Source organism: Rhipicephalus microplus, chromosome 9 (genome assembly GCF_043290135.1).
Source record: "Rhipicephalus microplus isolate Deutch F79 chromosome 9, USDA_Rmic, whole genome shotgun sequence".
Taxonomy (NCBI): domain Eukaryota; kingdom Metazoa; phylum Arthropoda; class Arachnida; order Ixodida; family Ixodidae; genus Rhipicephalus; species Rhipicephalus microplus.
Window position 1 is genome coordinate 9,772,717 of NC_134708.1, and position 27,206 is coordinate 9,799,922.

At 46.4% G+C, this 27,206-nt stretch overlaps 1 protein-coding gene across 8 annotated transcripts in view; it reads right to left on the reverse strand.

Annotated features, from left to right (window-relative positions):
• Positions 1-814: 814 nt before the first annotated feature.
• The window catches only part of LOC119164848 (uncharacterized), a 49,298-nt gene continuing 22,906 nt past the window's right edge, over positions 815-27,206 (reverse strand). For 2 of the 8 annotated variants that reach the window (XM_075873101.1, XM_075873100.1), the window contains exons 4-21: positions 23,269-23,531; positions 22,074-22,173; positions 21,925-21,939; positions 21,001-21,062; positions 19,769-19,818; positions 17,387-17,426; positions 16,804-16,848; positions 15,118-15,170; positions 14,555-14,582; positions 13,754-13,855; positions 12,624-12,691; positions 11,284-11,464; positions 10,351-10,423; positions 7,215-7,409; positions 5,358-5,459; positions 3,481-3,559; positions 1,758-1,884; positions 815-978 (exon numbers count right to left, since the gene is read on the reverse strand). In XM_075873101.1, the coding sequence (XP_075729216.1) occupies positions 924-978; positions 1,758-1,884; positions 3,481-3,559; positions 5,358-5,459; positions 7,215-7,409; positions 10,351-10,423; positions 11,284-11,464; positions 12,624-12,691; positions 13,754-13,855; positions 14,555-14,582; positions 15,118-15,170; positions 16,804-16,848; positions 17,387-17,426; positions 19,769-19,818; positions 21,001-21,062; positions 21,925-21,939; positions 22,074-22,173; positions 23,269-23,531 (1,638 nt within the window). In that variant the 3' untranslated portion in view covers positions 815-923. The remainder of the gene's footprint in view (positions 979-1,757; positions 1,885-3,480; positions 3,560-5,357; positions 5,460-7,214; positions 7,410-10,350; positions 10,424-11,283; positions 11,465-12,623; positions 12,692-13,753; positions 13,856-14,554; positions 14,583-15,117; positions 15,171-16,803; positions 16,849-17,386; positions 17,427-19,768; positions 19,819-21,000; positions 21,063-21,924; positions 21,940-22,073; positions 22,174-23,268; positions 23,532-27,206) is intronic. The other 6 variants (XM_075873106.1, XM_075873105.1, XM_075873104.1 and 3 more) reach the window with 6 other exon arrangements.

The window sequence follows — 27,206 nt, forward strand, 5'->3', positions numbered from 1 at the left end:
CTCGGGAAGTATTGACCCGTAAAGTCATGCCAAATGTTGCAATAAATATGCGCTTGCGTTACAATTCGCCAGTGCTATGCCAGTGTTTTGCTTTTAAGTTTTACTGGTCACGTGCAGAGAGTTGCTACAATATGAGATGAAACACGGTCACTGACGATGCGGTTCCGAAACGTCAGATCATCATCATAATCATCATCATCATCATACTGACTACATCCACTGCAGGACAAAGGCCTCTCCCATGTTTCGCCAGTCAACTCGGTCAGATCATCATCCTAGCAGATCATCATCAGACTTGGCCAAAGACTGTGTTTCATCTCATCCAATGCCTGACCAGACGAATTTCCGTCGAGCTCGGCTTTGCTACAATATCATAAAGTCAGTAAATAAGTAAAGTATACCGTTAGAGTCATGCTCCACGTATTCCATCGTGAATTTGCTTCTGGGTGGCAAACAGTAACGTATCCATAATTTTTGTTTCGGGTAAGAGTGTGGGTATGGGGGTGGGGCTCGACAGCGGTCAGAGAGATCCCTCCCCCCTCAAGGGATTCCGGCCGGTGGTTAGATGTATTGTAAGTGCAGAGGCCAAACCCTTCTACCCCGTCACCCTCGACGGGGGAAAATATATGTTATTTCTCTCTCTCTCTCCCTCAGGGGGAAAGGGGTTCAATCAAACGTTGCGTATGTTTAGGCGTGCGTTTGTATGTTCGCGTATAGATAAATTGCTAAAAGGGAAGATTTTGTGGAACGGGGGAGAGGTTAACCCCCCTCCCTCTGCGGGTACGTCAGTGCTGACAAGAGAACGAAATTGGCGTTAACAGAACTGTGAAGCTTATTTATTTATGGCAACTTGAAACAACGGCACGGAGTGTCTGCGGGATCAACCATCGCCTCAGCAGTAGAATGCTTAAAATCAGTGGGGTTCACTTAGCAGTCCGAGTCCTCGCAGCGGCCAGTCTCGGTGACAACGTAGTTCTTCTGCAAAAGAACAGGGTACCACGCAAGTGAATAAAGTAAAGGTCCATTATACAGTCAAATTAATAAACTATATCGAACTCGTGTAAACGTTTACGCCCTTTATTACGAACTATTTCGAACATGACAATGCCTTGCCATCAATGCGCTGGCAAATTTACGGCTACAGCGAACAAAAAATAGTAGGGATGTTTGATATATCGAATATTGGCACTGCGAAACATTCCAAAAGGTTGGCTTTTTCTTACGGAATCACGGAAGGGAATGTACCCATATCGTAAAATATGGCTCTTCTAAAACTGAAAGGCCGGAGACAACCAACACAGCCGAACGTAGTGAAAAGAAGTGTGACGTTGCCGCTGCGTAGAGCGTTCCGAGAAGCATGCTGAGTATATCGAAAATCAAAACCAAGATCCAACTACTCGTCGGTCAAGGTTGCCGACGAGTACGTACAGGTGCGTATGCAAATGTCGAAGCGCTGTTTACATAAATGCTCTATTTTTCGTATAAGCCGCGCCTGCACGTAATTTGTAACCGCAACTAAAAATAAAAAAAATATTTAAAAAAGACGTATTACTGTGAAGTTGCCTTCCTCGCGCTATCTAAAAGCAATGACATGAAGCTAACTTGCGCACCGAAATCGTGCCGAAACTATGGAAAGTTATTGAAAAGTTTTATATCGAATTGTACGATATATCGAAGTAATCTCAGTTTATTTAGCGAGTGAAATGTATTTGATTTCGACAGTAGCAGGAAAGCTGGAGTAACCAGCGCTGACCTACCTGCATCTGTTGTATCCTGTTGATCTGCTGTTCCGTTGCCAGCTGTCGCCGGAGGATCTCAAGGTTGTTGGCCAGCCTGTCACGTGACTCTGCGTGGTCGAGGTAGAAGGAGTGTCATGAGCCTCCACTGCGAACGTTGCTCGTGAGGCCTACATATCCCCGATCAACGCGTCTTTCGGCAGGCTTTAAAAAAGATCGAAATGCTCTCTCCCTAACATGTTTATGTCTACATAGAATTTTCGGTCACTGCATTTCGCCGTTGAGGATACTGCTCTGTTATAGATCATCCTATATGATGTCCCAATGTATTTGAGGAGCTTGATCAATCATAGGATGATTTCGCGTTTTGCTAATTTTGGTATATACCTTGCAATGCCCACTCTACCATATTTGATAGATCGAATATAATGCGTTGAAAAAGGTAATAAACCGGTCAAAGCTCCTTGGAAAGCAAGTTGGGTCATATTTAACAGGTTATAATGAAGTTACTCTGAAATACAATTCAATCAAAGTAATTCTCTAATTAAAATTAATTAAATAATGTTTAAAAAGCATTGATTTTTTTCGTGCACTCTACTTGATCAAAATTTTGAGTTTTAATTTTTCTAAGGGCGTACCTGCTTGTGGACATTAGAGGGTTTTAATTAAACAAGCAGTTGTGTTGTTCAAGCAGGAAAACTTCAATAAAACAGACTGGTTAACTTCATCACTAGGTTTGGAATGCATGAAGACGGGCTGATGATGCTGATGACGACGACGAGTGTTGCTTATTAGCGTGTGGAGAGACAGCATTCGAAAGCAGTCACCAACATAATCCATGTAATTTAGCCAACATCCCACTAGCATTAGGTTCTTCTAGTATGTCAGCAAATACGGCAGTGGAATCGCGCCAAAAGCTATGCTCAGTGAACACCGTTACACATTTCCTTGCAGAGAATGATGGAATGAACGCAGAAAGGCCTTGGTATCAGGGGTGAAGGACACCGACTTGAATATATAATCCGCTCTGTGGAGAGGTAACAATGTAGAGTAAGTAGGTCAGATAAGGCACCGCATGAAATGAGCGCATTCCCCCCCTAAAAGTTTAGCCCTTCATGACGGTGCCCTGCATGGTATGCGATGTATGTATGGTTCATTGTTACAGGTGGCTCTGATAAATATTTCACTGAGACGCTGTTGCTGGGTGCAACTTTAGAGAGAGAGAGTGAGAATTTATTAGAAAGCAGAGAGGTCGGCCTGAGCTATAGCTCTAGCCTGCTACTTTAGAAAGCAGCGGCCCTTATAGGGATGCGCACGGAGCGGGGGTGCTGCCACCTCTTGCTAGTCACCTAAAATGGGGGGGGGGGGGGGTGCAAAATCTGCCCCATATATTGACCCAAGGCAGGGGGGAGCTGCATTCAACCCCTTGCCCCACCCCCATCTGATGGAGAACACTACCTATGCCTGCACTAATGGGTGCCGGTTTTGGGAAGGCGGGTGCGTCCTAAAACCCTATGCAGAAAAGCCTATGTAAAGACCCTTTCTATTGAAGTTGATCGTGGAAGTATGAGCGTTTTAACACAAATAATCATTAGCACAGACTGGTTCTCTGTAAAATGAAATACTGTCTGATTATGGTGCAACAGTAGATATGCATATACTTAGGTCGCGTGGTTCGATCCTTTGATTCTCGACCCTTGTAGAAATTATGTTGTCTTTGACATTAGAGCTTCGCAGACCTTACCGCTTCTCCGCCGGGGAGGCCGGAAGTCGGGGGCGGCGCCACTCCTGATCTTTCGACTGTCTTCCGGAGGACGGGTCACCTGAAAGTGAAAAAAGCTTGTGAAGCTCTAGCTGTAGTTACTACGTTCGTAGTGTTAATTGAAGCGATATACCGCGGTAATGGCGGCTCACACACGTAGACGCGGGTACTGGAAGAATGGTTTGAAGTGAAACTCGGTGTATCGTTTACTCGAGTAAACGTTTGTTTGAAACACAGACATGAGAGGCTGGACGCGTTGACGCTTGCGCTCGGCTTCCTTGGCTCGTGCCTCGTCGGTGTTGACATCGCCATTCGCGAACGCGATTGGCTTCGAACCCTCGCAACGCCGGCGACAGCCGGGAAAGGAAAGCGCACACTAGCGGGAAGCATGCCGCGACGGCGTCCAGGTCGTCGGTGCGAGCGCGCGGCAGCGGCGCACTGTCGGCGCCGCGAGATTCTCGAGGTGCGCGCACTCGCCGGCTCGTGGCTTCTCGCCGACAGATGGAGAGAGGGGGGCGTGGCTAAGATGATGCACACGTGAGGAGTGGGTTCGAGCGTTGTGAGCGGTGGAGAAGGCGAAGGAAGAGAGAGCTGACACGCGGTGGGCGTGCGGCGGGCGAGGGAGAGAGACGTCACCGCGCACTGCTAGGAGGGCGTGAGATACTTGGCACCGCTCCAACACCTGCGGCGACGGGAGCGATGTGGACGGAGGGACAGCGTTACACAGCTAGTCAAAGAGCTGCTTCGTATCTAGTACCGGAAGTACGCGGGTGTTCTTTACACCTCGCCCCCATTGCTATGCGGCCCCAGTGGCTGGGAACAGAACCCGTGCCCTCGTGATTAGCATCGTTACTCTCTTCCTGTTGGGCGTAGTTACACGGTGCGTAATTACATAGTACTATTAAAGGGACGCTAAAGTAAAATAACAATTAACGTCTGAGTGAACGCTCAATGTATGGCAGCATTTAAAACGACAATATTATCAACAACAGTGTTCTACTTACCGAGAAATTAAGGTTTATACACAAGAACACAAGCGCCGCTGTAGGATATTTTCAAAATGATCCCGATGACATCAGACGGACCGCCTACTATTAATCACTAGTAATCGATCTAGCTGCAGTAAATAAAGAACATTCCGTGCTTCAAGATACGCTATACAATGCTGCTTATTCGTTTCTGTTTACTCATGGAAAAAATAACAGCCGGAAGTTACTATAGGGAATGGCGCGAGTGGTTAAAAATTCAATTTTCGCGTGGGTACACGGGACAGGTGGTGCCATCTAGCGCGGCGCAGTTGAAACAAAAGCGTCTGCAATCTCGAAGCCAATGACGGGAAATTGATCAATGGCCGTTGTTGCTGCTGCTGGCTCCCGCTGCTTTTCGTCTGTTGCTACTAGCGCAGTAAAGCCGAGCAACGTTGTGCATGGCAACAGTGACGTGACACGGTCCGGTCCATCCGCTTCTTGAGGCGTGTGATTTGAAGTGCGCTAACCCGATGCGGAGCACTAAAACGGGATTTTTGTTCAAAATAGTCCCTTCCTTGGCACAAAAGTAACACTAGGAGGTTTTTGGACCGCCATTTCAACAATCATCGTCGACTTAATAGTTGACTTAAGTGTCCCTTTAATAACTGAGGAGATGAGCAATGGTTGAATGCTGTTTCTGAATCAAATAGTTTCGATAGAGATGATTTGCATTTTTTGTGTGATAATGTAGGTCGCTTCTGTCTATTTCTGTTCTCAGACCACATACCTGTAGCTGTCGACACACGAATCACACATTTCAATGAAAAAAAAAATATGACGTTTAATTGCGAAAGAATCCGGTTCTATAGGGCATGTTCCATTTGCGCTTACCGACTTCTGTGGCTTGACATGAGGAACCGACCTCTTCGTCTCGATCATCATTCTCTCCTTTTCCTGTTGGCCCTTCGTGGTCTGCTCTGGGCGTCGGGTCACCTGCGCCGTTGTGCCCAGTGAAGAGCGGTTACGTTTCTAACTGATTCGGCCACATATGCGCTGATTCGATTGTAATGAATTAAATTCACTCCGCATCTAAGTTACGTCAAAGATTAGACTAGAAAGGTGCAATTATAGCTTGGTGGGAACCTGGCAGCATCTTACAGAAATATCACGGCAGTTAATTGTATGCGGACTTTGTATGCGGCAGCATCTTACAGAAATATCACGGCAGTTAATTGTATGCGGACTTAGGTGAACTTATTTACAAATGTAAATTGCAAAAAAAAAGAAAGACGCAGAGGGAGGGAGAAAAGAATACATGTTCATAATATTGTTCGTTCATTATACGCATAATAAAGGTCCTGTTAGAAAAAAAAAACGCTCAAATCTGTACAGAACATGGCTGTAGATGGAGCTATTAAGCTGTGTTCTCGGGGATGTTGACTGTAGTTTACGAGAATTTCGGTGGCATCTGGAACCGAGCCCAGATGAACGCATCTGCATAAGTTGACGGTAGTGGGCAGTGATGAATAGACGAAGTACGAGCCATAAATTTATTTTCCGGAAGTAGTAAGGTGTCTACCCCCTCCTTTCCCGTGTGGTGCTATATATACACATCATGTGGCTTTGTGTATTGTCACGGGATTGTGACGTGACGAAGGCTGCAGTCGGCTTGTCCAGGATTGAACTCATTATTAGGCCGAACTAACTTGTGGGTGGGAAACAATGACTTAAACTACAGAAACAATGTACGCAGTGTGCTCATATCGACTAACAGAGCGTTAATTGACCGTCGATAAACTGACAAGCAGTAAAACGTGTCGGCTTTTATACGTTTGCCATCGAATATTCAAGTGTATTCTCTGGTAGCCGCGTGATCTCTCGATGAAACTAGAATATTCGCGTCCCGCACGCAGTCATCTAAAGCTGTCGTGAAGCCTCTGAAACATCGTGTCGTGGTCGGCGCGGAGCGTTGAAAACAGTCGCCATGGGTGAAGCCCGAATACATCAAAATAACACACGTGGCAATATGCACATTAAGAATGTGAAAATTCCGAGAGAAAGGAGAGCGTTGACTCTCCGAACTACACCCGTGGCTACGCCTGCAAAACGCGTAAAAAATTAGCCACTATGTCTCTCTACGTAGTACCAAAAAAAAAAAGAGAGAGAGAGCGAGAGAGAGAAAACGCACAGGGTCTAGCCCTTATGCATTCGCCTTAGTCGAATAGAGGGTGATATCTGTCATGTTTTTCTTTTAAGTCAATGTATTGAACCCCTGCGAAAGCTTTCTGAAACTAACGTGGTGTTGCAATGCCTCCAGGATCAGAGGCATGGTAAAGTTTGTGCACTTCGCGTTGTTTCGCACTGCTTCCGGCATCGGCCCACCTTCAACCAAGTAATGACGTCATGTGATGACGTCACCTTTTGATATCACAGTGACATTGTGATGACATGATGCCTTCATAGGGTGACATCATCACGTCATGATGATTTTTTCGCATCACTCGTGTTCCGCGTGGCTGACGGGGGACGCTGGTCATTTTTGTTTGTTTGTTTGACGGGGCACTCGCCTTAACAAACACTACTTGCATTTTTGAAAACGATATACCTATGTTTTGTATATAGACGTCTGTACAGGACTGTACGATAATCTCGATTTTCATCAACAGTTAGATATAGCTGACGTCGAACAGTTCGCATTTCGGCTCACTCTAGCGTATAAGCGACAGCGGCGTCGAAGCAAACGGTTACCTGGTCCTTGGCCCTGTGCCTCTTCCTCTCCTCCTGGTACTCCTGGTACATCTTGGCCTGTTGCTGCTGGACTCTCCTATCGAGCTTCTCCTCTTCCTCCTGGTCACGCCGGCGTTGCTCGTCCAGTCGATGCTGCTTCTCCTCGATCTGCTTCAGGTTTAGCCGAGGGGGTAATTTGCTCGACACCGTCTCTTGCTGTAAGCGAGTGCGGCTATAAACTGAGATATACTGCAATAGGGTATGTCGCCGGATTAATTGGCGTTCCATCTTGTTAACCAGCACAAAACTAGACTAGATGGACGATAATTAGCTCCTCACACGTAGACTGTATAGATTGCATAGGTCGCGTGAAGTTAGCCCCATGCAGTCTATGGTTATTTCCGCAGACTGCGAGATGCTAATTTATGTCTCAAAAGTGTAACCTGCCGACGTAGAGACTAGAACTTAATATTCGGGTGTTCATGTGTGCAGTGCCCGATACTGTGTAGGATCCATGTGATAGCCTATCGACTAGTATGTGTGAGGGATTTTAAGTGAAAAGAAGAGAAAAGTGAGCCCCGTAACTGTCTTTCAGAAAGGACACCTCAACAGTAGCTCACGAGGGTTGGGGGTAAAGGAGGGATTAAAAGGATAGGATTAAAAGGTAAAGAGACAAAGAGGAAGGAGAGAGCGAGGCGCAGGGACAGCGAACGACGGAAGTGAGGAGGAGATAGAAAAGATGGACACAGTCGCAGGAGTCCGATGACGGGGCACCACTCGGCGAGAGCTCTTGTCGGCGTCAGGAGATGGCGTAGGGCGAAACCAGTCGGCCAGAGCTGCGCTGTCGTCGGAGATCGCGGGGGCACATCCGGTCGGCACGAAATCCAGAGAGCGAGTCCTATCGACTAGTGTTGCTTTCTACATACATGATTAATCTCTTCTCCGGGTCCAATACACCGTGCCGTGGCACTTTCCGCGCTTAATCTCTAATCTGGCCCCCTTCCCCGTACCATATGCTCAACGTTATTTGAGGTGAAGTCCTTTTCATGTCTCATGTGGACGTTGCCTTGAAAAAAAAAAAAAAAAACCGGCGTGTGAGAAATGAAGAAAAAAAAAAAGACAACGTGACGTTCATGAAAGCCAAAGCCACACAAAAGCGAGCGAAAGTGCGACTGTGCATATATGTGTGCTGGTAATCAAATTAAATTAACTGAATAAATAGTTATTCCGGGAAAGTTCTGTTTACCAGAAAGTCGCGGCTTTGATTCCGGTCGCGACGGTCGCATTTCGATGAAGGTGAACTTTTATAGAGGTCCATGTGCTGCAGGATGTCAGTGCATGTTGGAGAACACAAGATGGCCGACATTTCGTGATCCCTCCGCTACTTAGAAGTGTGGTGGTTTGGGCTAGTTGGTATGACATGACGGTATATACACATAGCGCGAGAAGAGAACGGCGACAACGTCCCCTTGTTGTCCCTTTGTCGTCGTTCTGTTCTCGCGCTAATCTACCGTCCCTCCGCTACGGCATGACTAATAATGATAAAGAAGGTTTTGGTGCGAAAAATGCCCGATAATGTTTCAATTAGCGACACTTTATTGGTAAAAGTAATTAGTTAAATCAATTACATTTAATTAAAGGAAATTAACAGAATGGTGTGTTATTTAGTAGGAGTTAATTAGGGGCTTTAGACTTCGGCTTCGAGCGCACAATGAAATGGTTTCGCCTTGGAGTTGTATTAAGGCTAGTTTTCACACCGCAACTAGTTCAGGTCACGCGACCAAGGTAGTCGCTAAGCTACTGGTCGCAAATTTTCGCAAATGGCCGCTTTGGTCACAAAGCGACTATACTTCGGCTCAGTCGCTCGCTGCTTGATCTTTAAGTCGCGCGTCTACAGTCGCAAGCCTCCGAAACCCGTTAGATGCGCAGGAAGAGAACGTCAGGCTCATCTTATGCGAGGCAATGGCTATATGCGAGCGTACGTGAATTCCGTGTGTCGACAGGCGTAAGTCGCTCGCACGTGTGAAGGTCCGTCACGTAGAGTCGCTTTTCCGTCGCCTGTCGCAAATGGTCGCACGACCGGTGCTGGCCGCAGGTGTGAACGAGCCTTTGGGCGAATGCTTATAGGGTATCCTGGGAGATTTTCTGTCAAGGTTCTGCGTCCTTTTCGCGAAGCAGACTGATCATAGACATTATTCCATAACACTGCAAATGTCGACACTCGCTATTCGTAATGAAAACGAAGCGATTTCCCGCAATAAAAATAATAATTCAATTATTGACGCTGCGCATGTAAACAAGCCGGTCACTGGTTACGTGTGTTGAATTAATGAGGCGACGGAAAAGATGACCCTTCTGATCGGGCATTCGTCGATCCGTGACCAGACTGCGGCGCTTCAAGAACGCCCGCAGAGGCTGGATAGCGTCATTTGCAAAGGCCACTGCCAGATATTCCTTTGTGTGCGTAAAAGTGGGCTACTGTATGTCACCCAAATGGCGCGCGAATGTTTGTCCTTGCACACTCCGTTGCTCTGCGATGCGCACCGGTGCGAGGAGTTTGCTGCACGTGGGTTACCTTCGCTACGTTGATATTTATTTTGTTTGCACTTGCCCTGAAACTGTAAGAATTTCATTAAGGCGGGAACTTCCAATTCTGTTGACTTATTGATAATGCAGTTTTCGGTCTTATACATTTAATTTGTCCTGATGTTTCCAACGAAGGTTGATCTGGCATAGGGAAAAAAAACATCTTTAGGGTCATTTATGCATTTGTTAATGTGCTTAAAGTTGAAAGCGTTGCTCTTCTTTTCTTTTTTTCTCAGTCGAGATATTGATCCACCCCCATGTCCGAAAACTCTGTCCCCAATGTGGTTTTGCGCTGCCTTTGTGATTGGCCCAACCGTGGCTAAGTGACGATGTGATATGATGACGTCACCAGGTGACGTCATGATTACGTGACAAATGATCTGCCACGACATCACTTAGGGATGACATTTTGCATCACTATTGTTAACGCCGGCGGATGATGTTCGTGTTTGGTGTGGCATCTAAGGATTCGCCTTGATTGCGTGTTTTTCCTACAGGCTCAAAAGTGCACTTAATTAAGAGGATGCAAGTGGTCGAAACACTAGAGGTACAAGCGTCTAAAACGCCTTACCTGCTTTTGAAGTTCTTTTCGGTACAGGCTAGGGGGCAGGACGTTGCGGACGAGCTTCCTGCTTGGTTTGAAGCTGCGGGACAAAAGAAAATGCCCGTGTAAGATAGTCGAAGTCGAACTGAGCTGTGTGACATGACGCAGTCGAAAACCGCCTGGGTGTGTGCGGTAAACGCTGCTATGCGTGCGAGGGCATACTTCGTTTCTTTTTTCTTTCTCTATTCTTATTCTCTCCCCCCCCCCACCTAGGGTAGCAAATCGAGAGCCACCTGGTTTAACCTCCGTGCCTGCCCTATGCCTCTTTCTGGATGATTCTGCGCTGAAACAACTTTAGCGGTGCTGAGATATAGGCAGACGCTGACATTCTGTACAAACTGGTGTACTCCTTTCGCATTGGTATGGCAGACACTCCTACATGCGACTACTGCGGAGCTGAAGACACCATCGAACACGTCCTGTGCAGCTGCGCTTGCTACGACACACAGCGATGCCAGCTCCGGATGGTTTTGAATCAACTTGACCCCGGACCATTTTGTGTGCAGAAGATACTAGGACCTTGGGCATCTGCCTCAGTTGCGCAGAAAGCGTCTAAAGCACTGCTACTTTACCTAAAGTCAACAAACCTGAGCGACCGCCTGTAGACTGTGTGTGCTCCCCGAGTGTGCTCGTGATTGTGTGTACCTTCTCATCTCTCTGCAACCTCTTTTCTCCCCTTTATTCCTTCCCCAGTGCAGGGTAGCAAACCGGATGTGCGTCTGGTTAACCTCCCTGCCTTTCCTTGCATGTTTATCTCTCTCCCCTCTCCCCTCCTCCCCTGCAATCCTACTTGACTGTAAGGGCTCCTTGAGGAATTAAATTTCCTGAGTTTGTCCCGCTAAGCGAGGTTATGGCGAGATTGAGAACTACAATTTAAATGTATACCGAATGATCACTCACAGCACTCCTTCTCCCCTGCGTGCGAGCAGAAGGTGCAGGTTGGGCACCAGCATGGCCACTTCTCTCTGCCTCCTCGGGTCGCCGAAAAGGTTGGACTCGGAGCGTGCCTTGGAGGGCATGATGTCGCTGGACGTCAGTATCGGTTGCACCAGGTCACCCAGAAAACGAGGGCGCTTGCCTCCTGGTCGTCACAATCAGTACATCATATGTCCGTTAGGATGTAATATGTTTGCTTAGAATGTATTGGTTTGCTAGCTGCTTGACCGTTATGGCATAAGGACGCACACCAGCGCTCGTGTACGTATTTTTTTGTTTTGTTTCGTGTCGTCCTTTCACTCGCTGGGCGTCGCCTTAGTGCTATAAGAGTACAATAGGATTGAAAGTTGGGCTTGTTGTATGATTGACGAAGCGCTCGCACTGCGCACTCTGTTTTACGTCTTCGCCTTTAGCGCTGCATTAATCGTGCAGGTTTAATGGCAAATGCCTAAATGAATTAATGTTCATATCTAAACAGTTGTGGAGTCCAGAATAATGTGCCTCGTTAAAATCCTTGACCCTTTTCTTGTTGTTTTTTCTTCCTTCAAATTAATATGGACTGCCTGACACTTCTTAACTTTTTTTGTTACCGCACTTATTCAAATCGATCACCTGTGATCGATGCTTTGGATCGTCGATTTTGGCATGTTGAAATTGATTCACGTGTACCCAGCACTTTCTAGTAATTAGTCCCGCCACTCAACTTTCATATACAGTTTGAATTTGCCCGTTTTGGTAACACTGCGATTTTTTGACAGACCTTCGCACGAACCAATGTGCGTGTTTTGTTGGGAAAATGCACTTGGCTGGCGAGCTTGACAGAAGCACGTGTCCCTCGTGGTTATGCTAGAGTAACATCAAAGTTATGTAATCAAAAAGACTTTTGCAAGAGAAACATCAAATTATGGTATCGACTTCTCAATGTCACAGTGCTGAACAAGAACAATTGCAAGAAATTTGTGCCAGCTATTCAACAGAGAGCTGTTTCTGGGAGCCAGGGAAGATTTATTCTGCAAAAAAATTATTTCCAAAAATTATTACAGCAGACGTGTATGACGTGTTTTGCCTCTAACGAACGACGCTTTATTCAGCTCGATCACCAATATTAACGTCGCCCTGTTGAGCAGCCTACTGAGCGCCTGATTGTTTCACTGTAAGAACACGTCCCAGGATCTTCCTTTCAGGCTCTGAATTTCTCTCCATATAGCATTCATAACTGCGTCAAAGTGTAGGCTAGAATTTTGTATTGAGGACGATATGGGTTGCGGATGCACGACAATAGAAAAAAGAAAAGAATCTCTAACCTGCAAACGTTGTCGCCAAGTCCCTGCCCCAAGGGTCCTGGTACTCCTCAATGCACTTCCTATCGAGTCTGAAAGAGAAAAAAAAAACTGTTTTTTAAAGTGCTCTATTACTAGGCAGATAGAGGTGAGGGGCACAGATTTCGTGCAAAGCGGGATTCTAAAATAGGTGGTTTCAAAAGCATTTGTCCCAGCGTACCGTCTCCATGTTATTGCGAATACAGCAACGGTATGGACACTCCTTACGCATTTTCACCGTCGCCGTGAGGCTCCGTATAAAGCTGAAGGGCGATAACATGTTTCACCAACAAGCCCACATCGCCACTCTTGTCGATAACATCGCACCGCGCGTAATATGCACGTGTTCGATGAAAGCGTACGAAAACAGGCGACGGTCGCGGAAAGCAGGCGGATGTCCAGGCCCAGATCTTGGATTGGGCCAAGAGTGTAGCGGAGACCTACGCTGGGTAGGCTCCTCTGACACTCCACCCCCGCACCTTTCCCTCTTGTGCTAAATAAAGTTTTTTCTCTTCCTCCTCAAACGGAAAGTAAACTGGTCTCTTGCCTTCGGTCGCACGAAAGTTCCATGGGTGGTCCCGGAAGAAGGGAGGCGGGGGCGTGGATTCAGCAGAGACTGCGCACTTTGAGGTGTTCGGACGTCATGTCAGGAGGCAAGGAGTCACGTTGCCATCATCTTCATTCACAACATGGACGAAGTTGACAGCTGTTAAGATGCGTGTGATGCCTTACAGACGCGTAGTGCGCATTTTGCTAGTTCGCGAAATGGTGAGTTATGGTGCAGAGGGTACTCCTGGAATGTTATGGTGGTAGGCGTCCTGTAGGAAAATTTACAATGGCAAAAGCCACGCTCTCAGACGTTGTTTTCCTCGCGGTGCGGTTGAGGTGTCCAACGAGCAGCGAATCATGGCAAGTGAATGAGAGAGCGACGTCAACGAGGTTCCTAAACACCATCGCGTTCTGTACTCTTAAAGGTAAAGCGTTCTTCATGCATCGTACGTATTTTTGGCATTTCCAAACTGCAACTGAGATTGCTTGTAACAGTTTCGTGGTATGCGTGTGCGTGCTTTTCGAGGCGCTGACGTGAGTGCATGACCGTCCCTCCCTACACCCACCTGGCTTCTTCCAGCTTCTCCTGCAGCATCCGCTCTTGCTTCTCCTTGATCTGAGCCTCGAGATCTTTGAGGTAGGCCTCCTGCTTCGTGATGGCTCGCTCGCTGACGGGGCCACACGTACGGTGCGAGAAAAAAAATAAAAAGATACAAATGGTTCTGTAAAATGCACATTGGAAGTACGGGCAGCGGACAGTATATATGCACTTAATTTTTCGTCGACCTCTTCGCGGGTAATTCACGTGACGTTAAGGCGTTAAGGGTGGGTTTATCCGGACTACTGCGGCCTTCTTTACTAGGGGATTTAACTTCAAGGGAATCCCATCTTATCTCAGCTAGGCTGTCTGTATAAACCTATCACTTAGGACACATCATTATGTGTTTGGAGGTTCGTTAGGCTTTAGCAGACATTTTTTTCTTATGCAAAGTAATCTTTACAACCACCAGTGCTTCATTAGCTCTTCATGCAGAGCTAAATCATTTCTTTTTCAGAAAGTTAATGTTACCTGTGCCCCGTAAACACTTGCTAGTGCTGCACTGTTTTCCGGAGCGTTTGCTTCGGCATGTACTACATCAGTCTTTTCTCTTCCTGTACTTTGTGCTGGCACAGCTACAGGGATGTGACGCTACTGCATCTTTGTGCCGCTTAATGTGTGCAGTATAACCTCAATTATATAGTTGTGCGCGCATTGACCGTATACTGATGCATTTTAGGGGTAGCGCTGTTCGGTTAGGTACTGTATTGTATTTTCCTTGGCTTTTTAACAGAGTTAACGACGATTAATAATCAGTTAATTGACTTACCTCCCGCCAGTGCGTACCTCGGTTCCCGCTGCATGAATAGACAACAGGAAGGAGTTAACCCAAGGATGGCTTCGCTTGCAGGTGCAAGTAAACTGTACACGGGAACTGCTTCAACTATACTCTTAAGTGGTCGACCAAGGGCTCTTCATGTAGAAAGGAAAAAGTGGAAGTAAACTTGAGACCGGAACTGGGAAATATGAACTAAATTAAGGCCCGAAATCGGCACCTGGAAATATCGCTACGCATGTATTATGAGAATAGTTTGGATTAAGCGGTGGTTACTTGGTGGAAGGGCATGAAGAAGAGCAGCGGATACGAAAGGTGAGTGACATAAGTTCAGAAAGAACTGTACAAAACCGAAGGATTCTTGAATTAGTGCTAGCTAGCATTTCTCTCGCATTACCGATAGCTCGTCACTGTGATTCTTAAAATTTCGCTAATGATTTAAAGCTCCATCCTGCAAGCGTCACTATTTTTTACCCTTTCGTTATGACAAGCATTTAATTTACGAGCACAGAAACTGAATGATAGCAGAGCGTGTGAGTGACCAAATTGTTCCAAACCTGTTAGAGATGCGGCCCCCGTGCCCAGCTGCGTTGGCTGCGATCCACCTTTCCTGCAAAGCGTGAAACGTAGCAGTGAAAACAACGCAATTCTGTCGAAAGCGCTAGTGATATTGCCATTACTGTTGGCAGCTGTCATAAACTGCTAAGAAGGCCACATAATAAAAATCAAGGCAGCTTCGTGCTGTAGGTGTACAAAATGGGAATGAAGCGTAGAGCTGAGGACGCAGCTTTCTATCTATCTATCTATCTATCTATCTATCTATCTATCTATCTATCTATCTATCTATCTATCTATCTATCTATCTATCTATCTATCTATCTATCTATCTATCTATCTATCTATCTATCTATCTATCTATCTATCTATCTATCTATCTATCTATCTATCTATCTATCTATCTATCTATCTATCTATCTATCTATCTATCTATCTATCTATCTATCTATCTATCTATCTATCTATCTATCTATCTATCTATCTATCTATCTATCTATCTATCTATCTATCTATCTATCTATCTATCTATCTATCTATCTATCTATCTATCTATCTATCTATCTATCTATCTATCTATCTATCTATCTATCTATCTATCTTTATTTCTTTTTTCTTTCTTTCTTTTAAGGTGTTTTCTGTGTTATATAGCTTAATTTCTATTGATTTCAAGTTTTCCTCCTATAGTCTCTCTCTCTTTATTTGTCACTTGCTTCCACGTAAAATTTTTTAGGTGTATTGCATTGTGTTTTTCTACCTGTAGCAGTGATGTCCACACTTGATATCCTCATCAAGGCGCTCGAAGACCAAGAGGAAGAAAACTTAATTTTGGCGCGAGCGTGTGCTATGTGACAGCTATGCTGTATGTGAATTTGCCCGCGTTTGGCCAAGCGACCATGACAGCTTGCCATCACGGCATGCGACATCCGGCCGTGATCCGCTCTTCATACACAAACACGGGATGGGATCCGCTGTCATAGGCCACTTATGACTGAAGATAGCCGGGACCTATCCGCATAATGATTGCCCTCATCTCTTCTCTGCCATCGCATCGTGCTTGCCTTAGTTTGCGCGCCCAATAAAAACACGCCTAATTAAATGCATTCAGGTAATACTTAGTACCCCCTAATTTTTGAATAGCTGTTATTCATATGTTTAGTAAGCTATATATGTATTTTCTCATGTTGTGAAACGTAGTTCCTCAAGTGAAAATCTGAGTGACGATACATAAGATTTGGAGGAAACTACTGAGAGTGTTTATGAATAATAAACCAACTTTTAATCTAAACAACGTTGGGGATTATAACTAATACTACGCGTGATACTCGGGCACTTGAACATTAGTGGAATGTTCATTATGACACATCACCGTGGAGCCGGGCAGACCCAAGGTTGCTGGTGAGCCGCGCTCGTTGCTGTTGGTGATGATAGACATCGCAATAATCATAGGCGTTCGCACGAGGGAATGGGGAGCAGGGGGGAAGAGGTGCACCCCTGGTCACCTGGGAGTAGGGGGGGGGGGTGCAAGGACAGCCCCCCCCATACGTTGTCATATAGGAAGGAGGGGGGATGCGACAAACTTTTGTCACCTCCATCCCCCCGCCTGAATGGGAACCCTCCGCTCACCTATGGCAATGATGTTTGGAAGAAAGAAGAAATCACTAAAGAGACGGCAGTAATTGTCTTACCTTAATGTCAGGGCGGAGTCTTTCGGTAACGTCGCACCTTTTAAACTGAAAAAAGTGAACATAATTAGAAATTGTCGTTTTATGAAAAATAAGAAAAAAAAATGGATGCGCGGCCGTGTTAAAGTTTATTGGGACCGGATGAGTTGGAATTACATTTAAGTAAAATTTCCACGAACTGACAAAGTATACAAATATAGACATTGACCTTGTTTCTGTATTTCATTTTGAATAAGTATAAATACAAGGTCAAACGCTAGTCCTTGTCATTTGCTGTGTACAATTTGTCTCCTTATGTTCTGGTTATATCGGAACTATAGGTGACTATTTGTTTTGGGGTATTGCAGTGGTATGGTTTTCAATAATATAGTGATGATTAAAGTGATCATAGGAAAATATGGTAAAATTTTTGTTTAATTGGGTACGGATGAGTTTTGCACAGCTACGCATTGAAACTGATCTTTTAGCAGAACTTTGGATAAGTCTATGGTTGTTGTAACAAGTGTACTGGACCTGCGTTTCACCACGGCTGGAGTAATATTCTTACACTATTCCAAAGTACGAACAATCAATGAATTGGTCTTACCCCCGGTCCAAACTCTGACTTCTCTCCCACTGGGCAGGCACTGTAGTCGTTTAAAGAAAAAAAAGGAAGCAAGGTTATGAGCGACACCATCAAAGATGGGGTCTTTTTATAATATAAAGTGCTCTCTTAACAGTCAAAGCTGTCGTTTAATGCACCCCCCCCCCCCCCCCAAAACGCAGTAATTAGTTCATGTACATCGAACATTACTGAGCAAATAGAGGTCCTGAAACTATGGAATGTAGCCGGCGTCTATACGTTTCTTAGTTTGCAACACTGACTGTTCACGAACGAAGGATATTTTGTATCCTGATGCAGTATTGTAAGAATTTTCGCAAGATTTTGTACTGTTGCAAGCATTCCAATGTCGAAAAGTATGCGGCAGCCCCGCCGTGGTGGTCTAGTGGCTAAGATACTCAGCTGCTGACCCGCAGGTCGCGGGACTGAATCCCGGCTGAGGTGGCTGCATTTCCGATGGAGGCGGAAATGCTCTAGGCCCGTGTGCTCAGATTGGAGTGCACGTTAAAGAATCTCAGGTGTTATAAATTTCCGGAGCCCACCACTACGGCGTCTCTCATAATCATATGGTGGTTTTGGGACGTTAAACTCACATATCAATCAAGTCAATCAAAAAGTACGCGGAAATAGGTCACCACATCTAGTGATGTTTTCTCGCTGGAGTAATCGGGATCAACGTGTCTAACGCAAGCAGCGCCCTCAGATCTGACGCGAGAGTCGTGGTACGCAATTTCTGTTCTAATAGTGTGTATTTTTTTCGCTGCATATGTATATAATGTGTACAATAATTATTAAAAAGATACTAAAGTCAACTATTAAGTCGACGTTTATTGTTGAAAGTGCGGTCCAGAAACCTCATAGTTTTACTTTGGTGCCAAAGAAGGGCTTATTTTGAAATAAAATCACGTTTTAGTGGCCCGCATCGGATTAGCCAACTTCAAATTACCCGTCTCAAGAAGCGAACCGACTCACGTCACTGTTGCCGTGCACAACGTTGCCTCGCTTTACTGCGCGGTCGCCGACAGTAGTAGACAGAACGAAAATAGCGGGAGCCACACTGGCAACAGCAGCCATCGATCAATTTCCCGCCATTGGCTCCGAGATGGCTTAGAAGTGTGGCAGCTTGGGCTAGTTGGTGTGGCATGACGATAGTTATAGCGCGAGAACAAAACGACGACACATAGACAAGGACACTGTGTCTCTGTGTCGTCGTTTTGTTCTCGCGCTATAACTATCGTCCGAGATGGCATACGTGTTTTCATTCAACTGCTCCCCGCTAGATGGCTCGACTTGTCCAGTTTAACCACGCGAATATTGAATTTTGGAACCACTTGCGCCAATCTCTATAGTAACGTCCGGTGGTTTATTTTTCCATGAATGAAACAGAAACGAAGTAGTAGCATTTTATTGCGTCTCTTTATGCACGGAAGCTTCTTTATTTAGTGCAGCTAGATTGATTACTAGTGATTCATTGTAGATGGTTTGTGTGACGTCATCGGTATCATTCTGGGAATGTCCTACGGTGACGCATGCATTTTTGTGCGTTTACTGACATTCCTCGGTAAGTAGGGCACCGCTATTGATGATACTGTCGTTTTAGGTGTAGTCATACGTAGAGCTTTCACTCTGACGTAAATTGTTGTTTGACATTAGTGTGCATTTAATCAAGAGTTCGTCGTCCACGATTAAGTTAAGTTTGTCTTAGCAGTGATGTCATAATTATCGCTTCAATTTGGCAGCAGGTTCAAGTTCACGAACGAAAAATCACCGACAAGGACATTTGTTTGTACGGGAAAGTCACCCACCCAAATACGCGATGAAGGCTTGACGTCACAGAACTGAGAGAATACGATTGGATAGGACACTTATGCTAATTATCGCTGTGTGGGATTGTGTAGGCTGTTGGCGGAGCTTACATTTATTCTTAGTTTGTAACGGGCCACGCATAACACCTTCAGCCATGTTTCTCGTTATTTTCATGACCGCCTAAATGTTGGCTTGTGCTCAAGTGATACCGAACTTTGCAGATCAGTTCTGCGGAATCACGCTAGGTGGCGGAAGGGATAAGAAAGAAAATTGGACTACCAGCAGTTTGTCGCATGAAGCCTGAAGGAGATTTACATGAATTTCTCAGAAAGAAAGCTTCTTAGTTGCCGAGAAATTCGACCTGGTCTCAGGTTCGACTCCTGAACCTACTGAAATCTACTATATTATAGAAATGTTTTCTTCTTAGAAATCCGTATGGACTTCCTTGTGGCTTCGTGCTGAAATTTGGCGGGCGTCTGTTTCCCCTTGTGATGCCGAAGATTGTAAAGTTAATTAACGACAATGGATTGTACTGCTGTGCTTAATAAAAAATTTTCATACCATGATCACCAGCGTCAGCGTCTTCATGGCCCGGCGATTGTCCTCTGCTCCTAAGTAAACGAATAAACAAGAAAAAGGAAGTATTAGCATGACCGCACTTTTGGCAACTTGTCAGCTGGTTGCAGCATACATTCTCTCTTATTTTACTGCACAGATGTTGGAAATATGTGAGGTTATGATTAATCTGTAAATGCTACGCATATATAGCGTTAAAGCGATCAGAAGGGTTCCGATGCTTTTTCACGTCAAGCGTTGGCGGTGTATTTCAGGACGATTTAGTTTTTTTGTCACAGCTAGCGAATGCGATCAGACTTGATTTCGGACATGGTTTTCAGTATTCGATTCGGTTAAAATATTCGCCATTTTAGTCCGCTATGGCTGTAGTGCTTTATGTGTAACGTTGATCTATGCTCGATCAATTGAAATTATGACATTCTCCGAATCCTCGTGAAGCAATAGATTGCATCTCTTTTTTTTTCTGAGGATCTTTAGGACGGCATGTTTAATACAAAAAAAAAATCTTCGCAGTTTGTACGCGATGAAGATTTCCATACTCAATGCAGGGTCGGCCATACATTCTGACAGATTTCGCATGCTTGAAACATGTTGTGCATGCCTATATTATCAGTTAATTACCGATTACGTCCATACACATTGACGACAGGCTATGAGAGAAAGCTAATAGTGTGGTCGGTTGGTTTATAGTGTGGTTTGCTGTTGTATGTTAACTACACTCTCGACTGATACAGAAATCACAAGTGTGAGGAAGAAGATAGAGACATTTGCAGAGGCCTATCACCATCGGCTGGCTTGAGTTTCCAGTTGCCAAGTTCCAGGTTTTCGCTACCCAGCTCCTTCACCGATTCTTACGGTGGTGACGATTGCAGCAAACGTAGCCAGAGAGCGAACTGTCCAAACGAGCAAGTCGAAGGCGATGCGCTTCGGCACGTGCCAATCTTCTTCCTCACACAAGAACGATTCAAAATCGCACTATTGTGTGTGTTGGTTTTGTATCTTTCTTGTTCATCAACTGTGCGTCATTCAGCAAGCCCGTGAGGCGGTGCGGAGATAGGGTCTCCAGTCCTCCTCGGGGGTGGCTTAGGCCCAGGCTACAAATTTGCCGAAGTTATTAATAAAGTTGTTACCTCTACCGCCACTTGCACTCGTTGGAATCACAGACTCCATACACAGTACAAGCCTTACGAATGAGGATATACAAATGAACATCGTACCTTGAAATACAGGCAGTCAACACCGCTCTGGTGGAGGGCTTCTGAACTTCGGACATTACTTCCTGAGGCAGAAAACAAGCATACGGCTTCCTTTTCATGTTTGCAAACGTTGCTTACAACTTTACCAAGCGATTTTAACCTGGACACTCTTAATCGCATATTTAACAGAGCGAATAAACCTAAGACAGTTTCTCAGTATGGTACGCTAGGAGAGCGCTTTTTAAAATGTTCACGGGAAGTGGAGCGCTTCAAACTCGTTACGGCTGTAGTAACAATAGCGGTACAAAATTTACGCAAACTGGCGTAATGGGATGCGAGGATTGTGTAGCAGCACTTCCAACAACCACAATTCATTAGTATGCGAAGTTGTAAGCCCAGCCGGCAACATCGAATAATACTGTATAACTTAACCTCACTAATCTTTCTTGGATACGGCATCACTCTGCTTTATGACATCTTGATTTATGACTCACGTTCCGGCACTGGCGCTAAAACGTGAGTCATACAAAAACGGCTGATCGCCGACAAGATTTAGAATGAAAGAGCATTAATGAACGGAAAAGAGCGCATAATGACCAATAGTATCTTTTGGCTAAGGGGTCATAGAGTGCTTGCAATCTATTTGTACTTATTTCATGCTGATGAACTTCAAATACGCATCAGACCGGTGTACGCTCGAGGCACTGGATTTTTCGCGTACGAAAACGCCGCTACCGAACCATTTAACTCCCAATACGCTTCGCCTGATCTTGACGATCGTGAGTGCTACAAAACGATTGAGGAGGCGAGGTGCAAGGACTTTTCCAGGTGATACAGGGGTGGTGTAGTGGCGTGACGTAGTGATGAGGTGCAGTGCCGCACACATCTCCCCGTGCGGTGAACTGTGCGCAACGGACTCGGAGTGCGGGGTGCCGGGTGACTCACCTTCAAGCTACTCACCTGCAAAACAAGAAGAGGGATCGAACGCGATAACTCGAACGGGTGAACGTGGGTTGTGTTTTGCGCTTGAAGTGCAAGCATCAATTATTACAGACGTTACAGGCGTGCGTAACAATAACGGAGCCCGGACTTACTAGTTTGGCGAACTCTTCCCTTTCCTCCTTGAGCTTGGCAGTTTCTTCCTTCAGCGTGGCCACCACAGCGAGCTCTCCGTTTTTCGTTCCATTGCACAGCCTGCGTTAAGCCGCGAGGCAGGAGCGACTGTCAGCAAAGTTTAAGCTATCATTTTTACTAAAGAGTTCCTTGAATGGTCTCGAATATGTATTGTTTTGTAGAAAAATGTTAGCTGTCTGAAGGTAATTCGTATGTTGCTGCCCGCCGTGATTAAAAAAAAATGGAGGCGCGGGGTTCATCGTTAGCTTCAGTAAACGACGTAGCGTTTTCTACAACCAAATTTTTTAATAGGCTTGGATAACTAACTTATTAAAAAAAGAAGCTCTGGCTGTCCGTACGTGTGAAACATATTTAATCCACTGTTAGAGCCCGTCAGGCTCGAACGCCTGAGCCACGGGATGGTGCGCGATGCTTCTTAGTTCTTGATGATCCCTCTGGTCACCTAGTCGTAAGTAAACGTTTACTAAGTGTTTGACGAGTCAATTACAATGAACTAGTGTTACATCATGCTACGCTGCTTTGCAGTTTCAACGAATAGAACCTAATGACCCTTTACAACGTGTATCCTGAATATGTATCGCTCCGCGTGTGGATGATTACCCTGGTCTTTTCAATCGTGGCCTCCCTTGTATTTTCAGGCGTACCCGGAAGTCTGCATACTCCAGTGCCCATCGTCTCAAGGGAGTACCTCAAACAACCTCGGCGAGTCCCGAATGACCATTCTGAGATATCGAAAATCGTAAGTGTGGTCACAGCAAAAAACAACCTCCGCAATACACAAAGGTATATATGTACTTAATCCCATTTTCGCGCTGGTTCTACGCAACATCATGCACCAACTAACCCTTCAAGATACCCTTTTGCAACTAAATTATAATCTAGATGCTACTTTGCTAAAACGAGGTTCGGCTGTAGGTATTGCTAAAGCTATATACCATGAGGGTGGCGATTTTGGCTTGTTGGTATGGTAGCATGATAATGTAAGGTAGCGCAGACAAAGGACATGGACAAGAGAAGGCACATTCAAGACAACATAGCGTTGTGTTGTCATGAATGTGCCTTCTCTTGTCCGTGTCATTTGTCTGCGCTACCATATAGTATCATGCTATATACCAGCGTTTTTATCTAAAGACCATTTGCGTATTCGTCACCAACCGTGAGCGTCGTCCATCCTTGTCGTTTTTGGCGCCTGACGCAGACGACTGACCGTTGATGGCCGGTAGAATAGACGCCGTGTGGTTAGCGTCGGCACTGACCGTGTGGTCCGCCCTCGACTTGCGGTTGTCGCTCTGCTCCTTAGGCGGCATTGGCTGGGACTTGTTTTGAACGGCTGTCGGTCTGAGATGTTCCAGATGTGACGTGGCTCGCCTGCTGTGTTTCCGCCTCCTGAGCCGTTTCGCTTCCTCCTCGGCCTCTTTCTTAAATGAAGCAAGAAACACATACGGAACATTATTCCGCACAGATACGTATGTGCGTATGGGTCAAGTGGACGAAATGGACATAATATGCGAGGACAGATTAGAACAAAACTTGTTCAGAAGAAATGAAGGTACAATGTATTTTCGGCAACGAAATGTATTATGGGGATTATCTTGTCTGAACAAGCACAAAGCAACAATCGCGCAAGGAAGAGACAAGTGCTCAACTGTAAGTTTACTGAACCAAAACAAGCACATACATGTGCAATGGCATCTTGTAAGTTATGAACACGTAAACTTGCGCAGAACTTGCACAAATGTCGCTTCAGATCAGCTTTTCCTTTGGCATGCAAAGAGAGTGAAGGCGTGCTCACATATTTATTTTTTTTTTGCTTCTTCAGTGGTGCAGTGAGCTCCATAGAATTCGCGAGGTTGCTATGTAGCAATGCTTCTCGGTATACGGGTTTCCTTTAAGTCAGACGTGTGAAAACCTCTGCAGCAGCGATCTGCCAAAGGTTCACCCCCACTATAGTTTTAAGGATAAACAGCTGATATTGTCACGGGCTAAGTAGATGCCTGAGGATGACGACGACGAAGTGCTGAACGGGAACGTGCTCGGACTGCAGCAGCGTCGTACGCATTAGCTCGCCAGTATATTCGCCAGTACACATTTGTTCATCAGTGTATACTTTATTCCCCGTAACATCATTGGTGGAAGGTGCGGGGTACCACTCGCTATGCAGCCCAACGAGCTGGATCTTCGCAGCGGACGGCGCATTGCAGCTACCACGATGACTGACCAGGCTACTCAATGTCAACAAGATCCGTCAGCCCCGCAGCCGATCGTTGTGGTGCAACCTCGTGACCCAGGTCCATTCAACGGCACAAGTGGCATAGACGTCGATGACTGGCTTGTTCAATATGAGCGCGTCAGCAGCAGCAACCATTGGGGTCCAACGCTTATGCTGGCGAACATCATCTTCTACTTGCATGGCACGGCAAAACTCTGGTACGAGACACATCAAGAAGAGTTGACTAGCTGGGACGTCTGTAAGCAGAAATTGCGCTATCTATTTGGGAAACCCATCGGACGTCAAGTGGCCGCAAAGAAAGAGCTTGCGACTCGTGCCCAGACATCCACGGAGCCGTACATCGCGTACATCCAGGACGTGTTGGCTTTGTGCCGCAAGGTCGACAAGGACATGCTCGACGAGGACAAAGTCGGACACATCCTGAAAGGAATTGCGGATGACGCCTTCAATTTTCTCCTGTGCAAGGACTGCTCAACGGTGGAGTCGGTTATCGAAGCATGTCGTCGCTTCGAACAGGCAAAAAGTAGGCGCATAGTTCACCGATTTGACCGCCTTCCCAACACGGCGGCTACGTCCTCTTGCGAAGATTTGCCCACACTACACCAACCACCAGCGCCAGAAAACGTCACCAGAATAGTCCGTCGGGAACTCGAGGCCATGGCTCCCGCTATGTCTAGCGTCAGCGCGCCAGGACACAACCTCGGTGCTGTTTCAATGATACAGGCCGTGGTTCGCCAAGAGATCGCGAATATGGGCATTTCGCCACCTCATCAAAATGCCTCTGCTACTTCCAGCTCGGCTCCAGTCGTTGCGGCTGCCACTCCGAACCGCACGTTCGCGCCACGACGAAACCCAGCTGAATGGCGCACTCATGATGATCGGCCCATATGTTTTACGTGCCATCGGATAGGACACATCGCTCGCCATTGCCGCAGCCGGTGGACCTCATCACCTCGACCGAGCTTCTATGATTGGCGGCCTCGCTCTGAACGTGCACCTTATGCCCCGTCCTACCGTGCTGAGACAGGTGCAGAGTATAATCCAGAACGTCGGACCAGCCGCTCGCCATCGCCCGTGCGTCGTCAGTCCCGCTCGCCCCAACCCCGCCGTTCTCGGTCTCCTTACGACCGTCGCTCGGAAAACTAGCCGGTGCAGCCCCCGGAGGTGACGCTGCATACACGACTTGGACTGCAAATCCTCTGATTACTCCCGACCAGCGGTGCAACCTCCTTACAATTCTCGTTGATGATTTACCTATAACGGCTCTTATTGATACCGGTGCACAAATATCTGTGATGAGCTCAGACCTCCGCCGCCGCCTCAAAAAAGTTCTGACGCCTGCGATTGCACCTACCGTTGGTACCGCGGATGGGAGTACTCCTGCTGTGCTTGGAATGTGCACTGCGCGATTAACAATTTCTAAGCATCAAACTTCAGTTCTGTTCGCTGTACTGGAAAATTGCCCTCATGACCTAATCCTTGGACTCGACTTTCTGACTTCACACGCTGCGCTCATTGACTGTTCCAAAGGTCTTCTTCAGCTCGAACTACCATCCTTTTCGGAGACCGTCTCTACCAGCCCACCTCGTCTACGCTCTGTCGATTTCCTTAGACTTCCGCCGCAAGCCGCAGTCCAAGTCCAACTCTCGCCATATCCTGCAGTACCCGATGGTGATTATGTTGCTGCCCCGATTTCTGACGTCGCCATGACACGCAATGTTGCACTCCCCAACACGGTGGTTACCGTTAAGGACAACCGAACTTCGTTTCCCGTCCTCAATTTCGGCCTCTCAGCGCAAGTTATTCCTCGCGGCATGTCACTTGCGCATCTTACACCACTGGTCGACCACACAGTTTCCGCTCTAACCACCGATTCGCCACCCGATTTTTCATCAACGTCGTTCTCGTCACGTTCCTGTTCCGACCTTTTCAAGCCAATGCTATCTGACAAGCTCACCTCTGAACAAGTCTCTGCTTTCTGCCGTGTGCTTGCTCCTTATCAGGACATCTTTGACTTCGGCGACCGTAATTTGGGCCAGACATCTGTAGTAACCCATCGCATCGACACCGGTGACGCTCGACCCATTCGCCGACGACCCTACCGTGTGTCAGCCCCGGAGCGTGCTATTATACAGCGAGAAGTCGATAAAATGCTTGATAAGGGCATAATCGAACCCTCATCTAGTCCCTGGTCCTCACCCGTTGTACTTGTTAAAAAGAAGGACAATAGCTGGAGATTCTGTGTTGATTACCGCCATCTCAACCATATTACCAAGAAAGATGTCTATCCCCTACCGCGCATAGATGATGCACTCGATTGCTTGCGCGGTGCCAAATATTTCTCTTCAATAGACCTTCGCACAGGCTACTGGCAGATCGCTGTGGACGACAAAGACAGAGAGAAGACGGCCTTCGTGACTCCTGATGGTCTTTATCAGTTCAAGATGATGCCTTTTGGATTATGCAATGCCCCCGCGACATTTGAGCGCATGATGGACTCTCTCCTTCGAGGCATGAAGTGGACCATCTGCCTCTGCTATCTTGACGACGTTATTGTTTTTTCGACTACTTTCGACGACCATCTTACCCGTCTGTCCGCAGTGCTTGATGTTTTTCGACGTGCCAACTTGCAACTTAACTCGCCCAAATGCCGCTTTGGGCAACGCCAAATTTGCGTACTCGGCCATCTTGTTAACGCTGCGGGCGTTCAACCAGACCCTGCGAAAGTCCGAGCAGTTCGCGACTTCCCCACACCCCGCTCAGTCAAGGACGTCCGAAGTTTTCTGGGACTGTGCTCCTATTTCCGTCGTTTTGTCGAGAAGTTCGCTGAAGTAGCCCGTCCTCTAACCTGCCTCCTCAAAAC